This window comes from Scyliorhinus canicula, chromosome 13 (genome assembly GCF_902713615.1).
Source record: "Scyliorhinus canicula chromosome 13, sScyCan1.1, whole genome shotgun sequence".
Taxonomy (NCBI): domain Eukaryota; kingdom Metazoa; phylum Chordata; class Chondrichthyes; order Carcharhiniformes; family Scyliorhinidae; genus Scyliorhinus; species Scyliorhinus canicula.
In genome coordinates this window covers 138,109,530-138,123,276 of record NC_052158.1, presented here as the reverse complement: position 1 = coordinate 138,123,276, position 13,747 = coordinate 138,109,530, and the positions used below count along the sequence as shown (strand labels likewise).

General features: G+C 47.3%; 1 protein-coding gene across 8 annotated transcripts in view; it reads left to right on the top strand.

Annotated features, from left to right (window-relative positions):
• LOC119975414 (transcription factor Dp-2-like) overlaps positions 1-13,747 on the top strand; it is a 225,226-nt gene that overhangs the window by 182,531 nt on the left and 28,948 nt on the right. For 7 of the 8 annotated variants that reach the window (XM_038815035.1, XM_038815034.1, XM_038815030.1 and 4 more), the window contains 2 exons: positions 9,563-9,725; positions 11,255-11,401. In XM_038815035.1, the coding sequence (XP_038670963.1) occupies positions 9,563-9,725; positions 11,255-11,401 (310 nt within the window). The remainder of the gene's footprint in view (positions 1-9,562; positions 9,726-11,254; positions 11,402-13,747) is intronic. The other variant, XM_038815032.1, reaches the window with a different exon arrangement.

Below are 13,747 nucleotides of genomic sequence, written 5' to 3'. Positions count from 1 at the left end.
CACTTCCCCTCCAGCTCCTCCAGAGTCGCGAACTTCCCTTCAAGGAAGAGGTCCCCAATCTGTCTGATGCCTGCCCTGTGCCAACTCCCAAATCCACCACCCGTCCTCCCTGGCGCAAAACGGTGATTGCCCCGTATCGGGGCCCAGACTGAGGCCTTCACTTCCCCCCTATGCCGCCTCCACTGCCCCCAGATTTTGAGGGACGTCACCACTACCGGACTCGTGGAGTACTTTGCCGGGGGGAGTGGAAGTGGGGCCGTCACCAAAGCCTCCAGACTCGTACCCACACAGGACACCACCTCCAATCTCTTCCATGCGTCACCCTCCCCCTCCGTCACCCACCTGCGAATCATTGCCACATTCGCCGCCCAGTAATACCCACACAGGTTGGGCAACACCAAACCTCCTACCTCCCTTCTTCGCTGGGCCAAGAATACCCTCCTAACTCTCGGGGCCTTCCGCGCCCACACAAACCCGAGAATAGACTTATTCACCCTTTTGAAAAAAACCTTTGGGATCAATATGGGGAGGCACCGTCATCTTAATCGACTGGACTCTGCCCGCCAACGAGAGCGGCAGCATGTCCCACCTCCTGAACTCTTCCTCCATCTGCTCCACCAGCCTCGAAAAGTTAAGCCTGTGCATGACCCCCCAGGTCCTAGTTATCTGGACCCCAAGATATCTAAAGCTCCTCTCAGCCCTCTTCAACGGGAGCTCACCTATCTCCCTCTCCTGATCCCCCAGGTGCAGGACAAACAGCTCACTTTTCCCCATGAGTCTACAACGTCATAAAATTAATTGCAGCTTTAAAAAGATTGTAAATTCATGGTTGTTGAGGCTGGCATTAAGATTTTTATTTATTTTAATTTTAAACATTTTTTGTGCCCCCCGCTGCCCCCGCCTAGCTTTTCTTCTCTATCAAACTTAGGCCCGTGCTAAGGCATCTCTATCATTTATGCAATACATGTCTGTACGAAAAGACTAATAATGATGATCGCTTTGATTTTCCTGTGCAGATTACGCACCGTCAAGTGATGCAGGTTGTACTTTCCCTGTTTTTTCTCCCTGAATTATTGCTGAAATGAAACCATCCTAATTTGAACGGTCATTTATGCTTTAGCCAGCAACCAGTTGTCCTGAATATGAACCTGACTAATACCTTTTCCTCCTTTATTAGAAACTTATTAAATATTAATAACTGTGAAGATGGAATCTTGCTTCGTTATGGTGATGCACTCGCTGCAGAGGGGGTTGCACTCGGCGTTTGCCTCGTACGTCACTGTGGCAGTGGCAATTCAGCAAACCCTCTAGGGAGTTAACAAATGCAATTAAGATTTCAGCACTCTTTCTGTTGAAGCTCATGGCATGCAAGAAAGCTTCAATTTCCCCTTGGAAGCTCATGTTAAAATTCTTCATTCGGGAAAAATAGGATTTTACTTTTTGAAACAAAGGTGAGGTGGGAAACTCCCCAGAGCAGTTTCCCTCTGAGTGCCCTAATGCGCTGCCATTTTATTGCCTTGTTTCATTCATTGGTTTATATTGTCACAGGTTAAGATATCCAGAACTAATTCCTTTTTGGCAGCTGAATGGTTTTCCTTGCCACCTAGCAACTGCTGCAGCTATCCAGCTTACTGTGCAGGGCATTGCTACTGGAGCTGCTTACTAAAGCAACTCATTTCTTTCACTAAGAAAGCAGTTTCTGCTTCAAGAGAGAGCCCTGTATTATTGTACGTAACAATGCCAGAATCTTGAAATGCGATCACATCTTTTCACGGTGCAGCACGTTCATGTTTTCAAACAGCATTTTAGTAAACATTAATAAAAATGCTTAGCAGTTATCCACTTGATTGTTTTGAATCCATGGGGGTGATTTTGCTGGTTTGCAGGTAGCGCTTCCTGTGTCCTCTTTGCTAGGCTTGCGGTGATATAACCGCTGAGGGATTGCCCTTCCAGAGTGACAGCTGGAAAGTGGGTGAGAGGAGGGGAACCTATCGGGTTCATACTGGGAGCGACCGTCAGGTTTTTGGGTGGTGTCCCATGAGAGGCCAGGTTGCATCGTTTTTTTTTCCAGCCTCATGAGGCTGAAGACCCACACACATGGGAGAGGACAACTGCAGTGAGAATTAACCCCCACGCTCAGGCAGCACTGACGCCACAGGGCATGAGCTGTTTAGAAGTTCAAGGCCACTGGTTATGAAGGTCAGACTGTCAGGGATTAGTGAAATGAAATGAAAATCGCTTATTGTCACAAGTAAGCTTCAAATGAAGTTACTGTGAAAAGCCCCTAGTCGCCACATTCCGGCGCCTGTTCGGGGAGGCTGGTAGTGGCTGGGCGACTGGCTGTTCAGATTATCATAGAATTTACAGTGCAGAAGGAGGCCATTCGGCCCATCGAGTCTGCACCGGCTCTTGGAAAGAGCACCCAACCCAAGGTCAACACCTCCACCCTATCCCCATAACCCAGTAACCCCACCCAACACTAAGGGCAATTTTGGACACTTAAGGGCAATTTATCATGGCCAATCCACCTAACCTGCATATCTTTGGACTGTGGGAGGAAACCGGAGCACCCGGAGGAAACCCACGCACACACGGGGAGGATGTGCAGACTCTGCACAGACAGTGACCCAAGCCGGAATCGAACCTGGGACCCTGGAGCTGTGAAGCAATTGTGCTATCCACAATGCTACCATGCTGCCCCTATTGGAAGGCTTGTGTAAACCGCAACTCCTCTGAGCTGGGAGAACATGGGTGACCTCTAGGGATGAAGTTGCCATGCCGATTGCAATCTTCACACAAATCCAGTGTGCCTCACCTGCCACCAGTTGCCCAATCAGCTCCCTGACCCTTCCTTGCTAAGTCAGTTGTGCCAATTACATCATCATTGAACTTCAAGGCTTGTACGTCTACATAACAAAGGTGACACAGATGTAGCCCCCAATGCAAGGTGTTTTGATGAAGTCTCTCACCACCCTCCCCATTGAAGGTGATGATGGGGGGGGACATTGTCTAGGTCTCCTGTGAGATTAGAACACTGGTCCATTGAATGCAGTCAGCTGCCCTTACACCTGATGCTTGGGTGTGGGTTTTTGGGACTGCTGAGACTCAGGGGACAAAGTGCTTAGTTCAGGTGGAGTTAAGAAGGCAACTGTGGGGAAGTGGCTACTGTGTGATGGGGAGGGAATGAGACCTAGTGGAAAGGACCTGAAATATGGGGAAGCGCATTGATGGATGTCCAGGTGCTGAGAGAACTGAGCGGGCAGGGCACTGTCAGGAATCCTTATTGCTCACTTTGATGTTCTCTTCCTTAGGGTAGCACAGTGGTTAACACTGCTGCCTCACAGCCCCAGGGACCCGGTTTCAAATCCGGCCTCGGGTCACTGTCTGTGTGGAGTTTGCACATTCTCCCCGTGTCTGCGTAGGTTTCCTCAGGGTGCTCCGAGTTTCCTCCCACCGTCTAAAGATGTGCAGGCTAGGTGGATTGGCCATGATAAACTGCCTCTTAGAGTTCAAAGATGTGCCGGTTAGGTGGGTTATGGGGATAAGGCCAGGTAAGGTGTTTTTTCAGATGGTCAGTGCAGACTCGATGGACTGAAGGGCCTCCTTCTGTACTGCAGGAATTCTATGTTCTCTATTCTATGTTCCACGTTACGTTCAGTTTTTGATTCTGGAGAAACATGGAGCCTGTCGAGCTCGCTATTCTATTGATTGTGTTCCGCTGAATGTGGCCAGAAATAACGCCCTGCAGAGGAGAGTAAGGCTGGACTCATTTCTCTTCTGGCCCCAGCTACCCCTTGTGTAGATGAGTGTAGTGCAGTTGATGTAGTTTACATGGATTTCAGCAAAGCATTTGACACGGTCCCACATGGGAGACTTATAAAGAAGGCAAATGCATCAGTCTGGTAAACTTTCGCTGCTCTCCCTCTACAGCATAACATCCTTCCCCAAATGAGGAGACAAAAACTGCACACATTGTTCCAGGTGTGGTCTCACCAAGTCCCTGTATAATTGCAGTAAAACATCCCGGCTCCTGTACTCGAATCCTCTTGCTATGAAGGCCAACATCCATTAATCTTCTTTACCGCCTGCTCCACCTGCATGCTTACCTTCAGTTACTGGTGTCTGAGGACATACAGGTCTCGTTGCACATTCCCCTCTCTTAATTCATAGCCATTCAGATAACAATCTTCCTTCCTATTTTTGCCACCAAAATGGATATTATGCTGCATCTGCCATGCATTTGCCCACTCACTCAGCTTGTCCAAATCATACTGATCGATCTGCATTTTCCTCACAGGGGCTGGTTTAGCACACTGGGCTAAATCGCTGGCTTTTATAGCAGACCAAGGCAGGCCAGCAGCACGGTTCAATTCCCTACCAGCCTCCCCGAACAGGCGCCGGAATGTGGCGACTAGGGGCTTTTCACAGTAACTTAATTGAAGCCTACTCGTGACAATAAGCAATTTTCATTTCATTTCATTTTCTTCACAGCTCACCCTCCCAACCAGCTTTGCGACATCTACAAATTTGGAGATATTACACTTAGTCTCCTCATCTGAATCATTGATCTGTGGGTAGCTGGGGTCCAGCAGCGATCCCTCCGGTACCCCACTTGTCACTGCCTGCCAATTTGGAAAAAGACCCTCTCCCTCAAGATACCGATCCCTCAATGTCCAGCTCACCCGTGACCATGAAATGCGCATTATGCAGGTGTGCAGCCATTTCCTGCGGAGCGTCCATGATAGTTACATCTTGCAACGCTCACAGATCCCAGCTGTCTTTGAGGGTGGGCTGCAGCTGGAGGGATGGCTCCTCGGGGGTCAAAACGTCCCCTCTCAAGGTGGCTAATGCAGCCAGTGTGGAGGCCACAAACACCCGTTCATTCTCGCTAAAACGAGGGTCATGCGTCCAAGCTCATGCTGGTCGAGCATGCAATTGGACTGCTCAAGGTGCCTGGACCGGTCAAGGAGAGCCCTCTAATACAGACTGTTTCCCACATCATAGTGAACTGCCAACCTGATATTGCCGCGGGGAGAGCAGCTGGACCAAGAGGAGATGGAAGAACGCCACATCTCGGATGCGGAGGAGTGCGGTGAGGGTCAACATGCAGAGGAGGAGGAACAAGGACCACGGGGGATGGCCAAGGCCTGCAAAGGGCTAGCGATACCCTCAAAGCATCTCAGTTTGGGGACGACCAGGCCTAGAGACTTAAGAACCCTTCCACCATAGGGTCTGACATCAACTCACTAATATGCTGCCTACGGGAGGTCCTTGTCATGGTTCCTATTTTCATGCGACAAAGCCATTGGTCACATGCTGCAGGAGAATGATGACGACTTGCAGAGGAGAGAGCGATGCCCCTTTCATCTTCAGCGATATGTCTGACTCCTGCCTGACAGAGAGCTGAACGAGTCCTGCCAATGAACATTGGGTGGCGGGGCCCCTGCCAGCAGTGGTGTGTCTTTACACCGTCGTCAGTGTTGGAGGTGGGAGAGACATTGCGCTGTGATTCTCACACTCCACAGGGATGAAGCGCTGAGTGTGCATGGGTGTTAGCGGAGCATGCCGCCAAGAAATGACAGTGTGGAGGATCTGTATGGGTGAACAAAGTAACATATAATACAAGAGTGATATAACAATGGTGACTTATCTCTACTAGTGCTTAGGTTCACCCATACCCTCTAGATGCCTACAGTTTCCTACTGTGCCTCACCCTGCTGCTATATCTAGGTGTTTCCCCAGGATCCACAGCTATGATTGAGGCAACCGGCTGCCTTCCATGCCCTGTTGCCTGGGATGACGTTGAGGACACCTGGAACTTGAGAATCCTGGCCTGCTTTCAGACTGCATGGGTGTTTCAGTGCTGCCCTCCTTGGTGTGCGGGGCTGGGGGAGGGGGTGTCAGATGGGCCGGATGCCCCCATGGTCTGCAGGGTGGAAAACCCCGAGCTACACTCCTGCCAAGCTGATCATCTTCCCTTTGTGTATCTAGGGTCCCCTGGACTCTTCCATGGGATAGAGGGACAGCTGTAGTGAGATCCAGAAACCCTGCCGTCCCCTGGCGCTGATGCATGTGGATACCCACTGGAGCCTGCACCATTGAGCTCATGAGCTGAACATGAGGCAGGAATCATCCACCATAGAGTGCACATCCTGCCCCAAGGTTTCCACTGCAGACATCTTCCTTGCATTGGCCTCATTACATTGAAGTGACACACCATCTTCTCAGAGAGAAGGAAACTGGGCTCCTCCAGTCAGCCTTATATTTCGAGGACGGATTCTGTCATCCCTTCCTGATGCTCATGACTCTGCCTTTGCAGTTCCAGCAGCTCCTGAGATGACTGGACCCAGGGGTACATCATGGCCCAGGGAGACAGCTTTGGGTTGTGGGGGTGAGACCCATGTAGACAGGGGGAGAATGTGCAAACTCCACACAGTGACCCGGCGCTGGGTTCAAACCCGGGTCCTCCGCGCCATAGGCAGCAGTGCTAACCACTGCGGCACCATGCCGTCCAGATTTACTTCAATTGTATAGGGCATTGGTGAGGCCACACCTGGAGTATTGTCTGCAGTTTTGGCGTCCATATCTGAGGAAGGAAGTTCTTGCCGTGAAAGGAGTGCTGCCAAGGTTTACCAAGCTGATTCCTGGGATGGTGGGACTCACATAAGTCAGTTATGTTTATATTCATTGGAGTTTAGAAGAGTGAGGGGATCTCATAAAAACCTATAAATGTGTAACAGGATTAGATCGGGTAGATGCAGAATGTTCCCGATGTTGGGAGAATCCAGAACGAGGGAAGTAGTTTGAGGATAAGAAATTTTTCACCCAGAGAGTGGTGAATCTGTGGCATTCACTACCACAAAAAGTAGTTGAGGCCAAATGTGTGTAATTTCAAGAATTAGATGTAGCTCATGGGGCTAAAGGGGTCAATAGAGATGGAGGGGGGGGTGGTGGCTGGATCAGGGCATTGAACTTGATCAGCCATGCTCATAATGAATGGAGGAGCAGTCTCAAAGGGCCAAATGGCCTCTTCCTGCTTCAATTTTCTATGTATGTTTCAATATATAAAATTTCTGAAGCAGTAGCAAATTGTAGGTTAAAAACTATCATGCATAGTACGTTGGGAGTAGGTTTAATAATAGAAAGGTTTGTAATAGCAAAGGGGATGGTAAGAAGAGTGTGTACTACAAGCTCAGAATCCTTTCCATTTATTAATTCAGGGTAATTAGTTGTTTAGACCTGCCGCAGAGATGAAAGGGGGCGATATTCTGTTGGGGAAAACTGAAAGCTTAAGTGTGTTCAGTGAGATTGTTTAGAAAACAAGATAACGCAATATTAAAATGGGAGGTAAAGCAGAATATGCTGAATATTCCTGTTTCTGCAGATGGAACATTAAATTATTCTTCCTCAGTTATGGTAATAAACACCTATCGGTGGTTTCAGGGATTTTTCCCCCCCAGAAGATCCAAATTTTCACCTTGATTAATGTGTTCTGATGCCCATTCTGCGTTGCATAAAAATATGCTTCCAAAGCATTTTCAAGGCAGTAAAAAATAATCAGAGACTTACTTCCTTCCTTTAACCTGAGAGTACTTGTTATGCCATATTTGGTGCTTGTTATGCCATATTTGGTGCTGTTACGTATGTGCTAATATACCCGGAAGAAATAAATCAGAAGGTGTATGTAAGGTTAGGTTGCCTTGGCAGCCAGGGCCCTTTTATCTTGAACGTAATTATTCCGACAACGTGATCTGATTTCTCACCACTCGAGGCTAACAAAAAAAAAATCAACTAATTGCACCCCTGTTTGCTGTTGCACAAAAGTGGATCTGTTTCTCTTTGTAGGAAATAATGTGGGAGTAAGGCTCTTTATAAATTGTGGGCCATGACGTAAATTACTGTCAGTTTGTTCGTTCTGTTTTTTGTACAGCTTACAGCCTGTGAAGTGCATTGGCAAATTTGCTTATAACCTGACTTGGATATATAAAGAATCCTTCAGTGTCAGCTGAATGTGGGGGGGGGGGGGGGGGGGGGGGGGGGGGGGGGGCGAGAGAGAGAGAGAGGCAAAATCGGTGCTTTTTAACTGTTTGTTTATACGAAAAGTGCAGATTTGAATTTATTTACTGTGCATCACAACAATTGACATTTAGCAAATTCTCTCACGTGTTGCACAATTTCAAGTGAAATGGCACAAGAGGAAGCATGCCAGCAGGTAGAAGGTTGGTTACCGAACATAGAACAGAATACAAGTTTGGGTTAAAAAGCACGATTTAACAACAAAATCTTCAGGGAAAACCAAACAGGTTTGCTGAATGTGGTGGGTGACTGGTGACCTATCCAGCTGAATGCAGATGGATATGTTGCAGCGCATTTTAAAAGGAAGAACCTACTTTTATGTAACGTGATTCAAATTCTCAGGTCATTCCAGTGTTTCACAGCCATACTTGCAGGAGTGTAGGCGGATACAGCAGCCAGTCTCTCATAGCAAGGTCCTAAAAGCAGCACTAGAGTGAAATGATCAGTTATTGCTTTTTGGTGGTGTTTGATTGGGAAATGGGGAGCTGGAAAGAGCTGGAACCGTGCCAAGGGGCTGAATTTTGTGTTCCTGATGCACATCCCGTCCACTGATTGCAGAACCAATGGGAGACCTACGTCACCTTGGGTGGGAGAGGCCAGACTGAATTAAATGCCTATCAGGCACTCAGATGGTCAGCATCAGGCTTTCACTTGGGTATAGGATTCTGGCTTTGGGGGTGGTGGTGGTGGTGGTGGGGGGGGGGGGGGGGGCAGATACAAGGGCTGGGTAGGTGGCTCTCAGCCACCTGGCACTCCATTGGATACTGTGTCTTTGCAAGAGGGATCCCCTAGCAAGAGTTGCGACCCCTACAGGGTTTGCTGGGCAACCTCCATGGACCATTGGTGGTTGTTTGGGGGGGTGAGGTGATGGCTATGTGAGCTTGAGAGAATCATTGAGTCACCAGTAAATCCTGGTGGACTGAGGAATAATGGCATTTAAGTGCTTAGGAATGAGCCTACTTGTATTGAGCCACATGTCAAACAATGCTGCCGTGGACTTAATAGGGGTCAGTTTTCCCCCTCCCCCCAGGAATAGGAAGTGTAGCTCCCACTGCAAGCCCATCCGCCACCTAACACGCATCGTTGAACTCCATTAAATTCAGTCCACAGAATCTTTTGCATCCACTTGACCAGGACTTCAGTTTGACATGTAATATGAAAGATGGCACCTCTGACAATCCTGCGCTGCCTACGTACTGCACTTAAATCTCAGCTGAAACGACGGGTAGGAGTAAATTCAATAGGAAATGAAGTTAGGTGTGGATGCACACTTAGGCTAAGGATGCAAAAAGGTATTCCTTTGAAAATATGAGTGCAGTTGAGTAATGCTAATCAAACAGGCAATAGTATTATAAATATCATAAATAAGGGAAAATGTAAGGCTTTGGCTCCGCTTGACCTCTCTCACATTCGCGCACATCAAATAAATTGTAAAAAAAATCCCCGCGCAAACAATATCTATAATCTTGATTTTTTTTTCTTTCAGCAAAAGGAGCAAGAAAGGGGAAAAGAATGGAAAAGGTTTACGGCACTTTTCGATGAAAGTGTGTGAGAAGGTGCAGCGGAAGGGAACAACTTCGTACAATGAAGTGGCCGATGAGTTGGTGGCTGAGTTCAGTAATTCCAATAACCACATGTCTTCAGATTCTGTAAGTAGAATAACCCTTCACACTAAGTCCAAAGATGTGCGCGTTGGGTGGATTGGTCACGCTAAATTGCCACGTAGTGTCCAAGCGTTAGGTGGGGTTACGGGGATAGGGTGCAGGTGTGGGCTTAGGTAGGGTGCCCTTTCGGGGGCTGGTGTAGACTCAATGGACCGAGTGGCCTCCTCCTGCACTATAAATTCTATAAGTCAAATCCTATTATGATCAATTCAGTTTATAATCTCTCATATAGTTGATTCCTCCGTATTTCTGTGACCTTCACATATGGGGATTCTGTACCATTAAGAAATTTTGTAATCTTCAGTAGCTTTTAATTTCATTCTTTCCTGAGACGTGGGCGTCGTGGGCAAGCCCAGAATTTGTCTTGCGGTCTGACTCGTTCAGATACCTGCAAGTTCGCAACGTTGCGAAAGAGATTTTTCTAACATGTGGCCCCACCAACCTCGTTGATGGAGAGGGTTCTTTAGCTCGCTGGGTCGGAGGACGAGGGGAGTACCTCTGCTATCTATGGAAGGATTATGTGTGAAGATGCGGTATCGGTGGAGGGGGCTAAGGCCAAGTAGGAGGAGGAATTGGGGCTGGTGTTGGAGGATGGGGTGTGGAGTGAGGTCCTGCGAAGGTGAACACCACATCCTCATACGCGAGCGTGGCTTGGCTTAATACAGCTAAAACTAAGTCCAGGAAGAGCAGGTTTTTTGCGTGTGTAGAGGACAAATGCGAGCGACGTGGTAGGGGTGCGGCCAACCATGTGCACATGTTCTGGTCATGTTCTAAGTTCGCAGGGTTCTGGGTCTCCTTCTTTAGCACCACGTCAGCGATTCTGAAAATTGAACTGGAGCCCTGTCCCTGAGTGGCCATACTTGGGGTGTCAGACTTGCCGGAGCTGCAGATGGGTACGGGGGCCGATGCCCTGGCCTTCGCTTTACTGATTCCTCGGAGGCGAGTGCGGAAGGGTTGGAGATCGGCTTCTCCATTCGGTTATGAGTAGCAGGGTGGCTCAGTCTTTAGCACTGCTGCGTCACGGCTGCGAGGTTTGATCCCGGCCCCGGGTCACTGTCTGTGTGCAGTTTGCACATTCTCCCCAGGTTTGCGTGGGTTTCGCCCCCACAACCCAAAGATGTGCAGGCTAGGTGGATTGGCCGCGCTAAATTGCCCTTTAATTGGAAAAAATGAATTGGTACGCTAAATTTATTTAAAAACAACACCCGGTGCAGCTGGGAGATTTGATGAAGTTCCTATACTTCAAGAAAGTTAAGTACACCATGAGAAGAACAGTTGAGAGATTGTACCATTTTTTCTGTATTTCAAAGAGCTGGCCACCATTAGTTGCTAAAGGGCGAGTGGGGAGGAGGGGAAGGGGTCTATGGGATGTTGACTTTCTCGGGAGGGGGAGTTTATGATTGGGGGTGTTGTTTGGATGGGATGTGTTGTTTTGGTGTTATGTATGAAATGGAAATTGTTTGAATAAAAATATTTAAAGAAAAAAAAGATTTGTTTTGCATGCCCCCTTTCAGCAGGCATATGATCAAAAGAATATTCGACGTCGTGTTTATGATGCACTTAACGTGCTGATGGCTATGAACATAATTTCTAAAGAGAAGAAAGAAATCCGATGGATTGGGCTTCCCACAAATTCTGCTCAGGAATTTCAGAATCTTGAGGTGAGGTTATTGTAAATCAACTTAAACTCGTACTTATGGTTTGAGTTTGCTAGCACCTGAGCAATTGAAAGCATGAAGAAGCTGGACAGTTGAATCTGAATAGGTTGAAAATCGGATTATCCTAGCAAGACACATTTTATAATTTGTTAAGTTTTAGTTGACCGTCTTTCACCTGATTTTTTTTTTAATGTCATCTCTAGCTCAGTGGATAACACTCCCTCTGAGTCAGAGGTTTATGGGTTCAAGTCCCACCCCAGAGATTTGAGCACATAATCTAAGGCGGATACTCCAGTGCAGTACTGAAGGAGTGCTGCACTGTTGGAGGTGCTACATCTCAGATGAGGTGTTAAACAGGGGTCCCCAGCTACCCTGTTGGGTGGATGTGAAAATTCTACGGCCCTGTTTTGTAGAAGACCGATTCTGTAACTGACTTTGTGAGCAAATATCAGCGATGACCCACTACCATCGGAACAGTTCTCCAAGCCAATATTTATCCCTCAACCAACATAACTAAAACAGAGGCTTGTGGGGGAGTTTTGCTATTTTGTGGATACTATGGTACGCAAATTGGCTGCTATATTACAAGAGTGGCGAGTTTTGGAATACATTTAGCTTTTAAGTGATTTGGGCCATCCTGATATATAAATGCAAGCTCTGTAATCTTTTCTTGCGCTTTTGATGTTTCTTCTCTTCCGGAACGTCTGCTTACCTTTGTGTTAATTCCTTAGCTTTTGCCTTTTCCCTATTCTATCCTACTTCTAATTTTTCCCTCTTTCTGGTCACTCACTATTCCACAGCCAAGAATTCAGGCTGCCTACATCCTGCCAAGCCAGTTACACTGTTGATCTTTAATTAGCTGCTAAGGAAGTACAGGAGAATAGCCTGGCTTGACTCCCTCTTTGACTCTAGCTTCTCTGTGTTAAAGTGTCAGACCTTCATTCGTTTTGGCCCCTCATGCCATTGCTGAAACAGAAAACTGCTTGTGTGGGAAATTGTGTGCACAGTCCTGTGTCTTACCATTGTATTGCACAATTGGTTGGTATAAAGTGTACTGTTTCGCTGGGCTGCCTTTATTGCCTAACTTTAATTGTATGTGCCGGAATGTGCCGGAAAACATTTTGTTGTGTTAGCTAATCACTGCAGGATGGAAAAACATTCTACAGTCCATCTTGGTCCCAATAACTATTACATCTTAATTATCTGTGCTCCCATATCTGTTCAATTGTCCTTTAAATGTGTTCATGTTGTCTGCCTCCTTGGGTGGTCCATTTCACACGTTCAGCACTCACTTACATAAAGTAGCTAAATTTAAGCTTTCCGGGCACCTTCCCCATTTAAATTGTGAGCCGACGTCCTCTAGTTTAAACAAAACGGCTCGAATTTTCCAAGGAGCGTCAATGATGTAGGGATTACAGCTGCACTAGAAGATTCCCCCGATTAGACGCTGTCGAGCGATTTTTCTCCCAGGATCATCCGACCACGGCTGTAAAAGAAATGCGCAGCGCAATGTCTGGGAATGATATGACATGCTCCCATTTTACAGTGCCAGCTGCCGTATGGTAAATTTAAAGGTCCAGTCTTTGAATGGGTAGTTGGGTGAGGTTCCGAAGTGGTTGAGGTGGTAGTTAGGTGAGCGACTAGTTGGGTGGCGGGGGTAGTCAGGTCAGGTTGGCAGGAGGGTCAGGTCGGGGAGTCGCCAGGTGGTAGTCGGGTCTAGTGAGATTGAGGCTGTCTGATTGGGTCAAGGGGAGCGGTCAGTGGAGGTAAGGGGGTCACTTGTGGAGTTACCTCGATGTTAGACTAGGTTTTAACCTGAGTAATATTTCCGGGGTAATTTTGCAGGTAAGTATCACGGAACTACTCAAAGTCTCCACCTCCATCTCGGAGGCGGACATGCTCACGGAGTGTTTCGTGGAGCAGACAAATTGTCCATTGGAAGTTGAAACTTCCCAGGTAGTTCCCGCATAGGTTGGTGTGTGAGGACCTCTACAGGATCCCAGTGCGCACCTTCAGATATACATCCAGTCTCCGATGATCCGACACCGGAAGATTTGGCGAAATTGTTTTTAAACTCGATTGCTGCCAATGTCACTGTTTGATTTTTTGAAAAGGTGAAGCTGACCCATAATGTTCCCAAAGAGTGGAACTATCCTACAACCCACAGCCATTGTCGAATTTCATTCTTGTTCCAGATTCTGCGTAAGCATTAATTTCACTTGCACAAAATGGACTTTCAACTTTAAGAGGATAGCAGCAGATTAAAAGGAATAATGGAAGTGCTCAAATAGAGTAAATTGAAGTCAAAGCATCAACATATATGTTAACTATCTAAATAATTTTTATGCA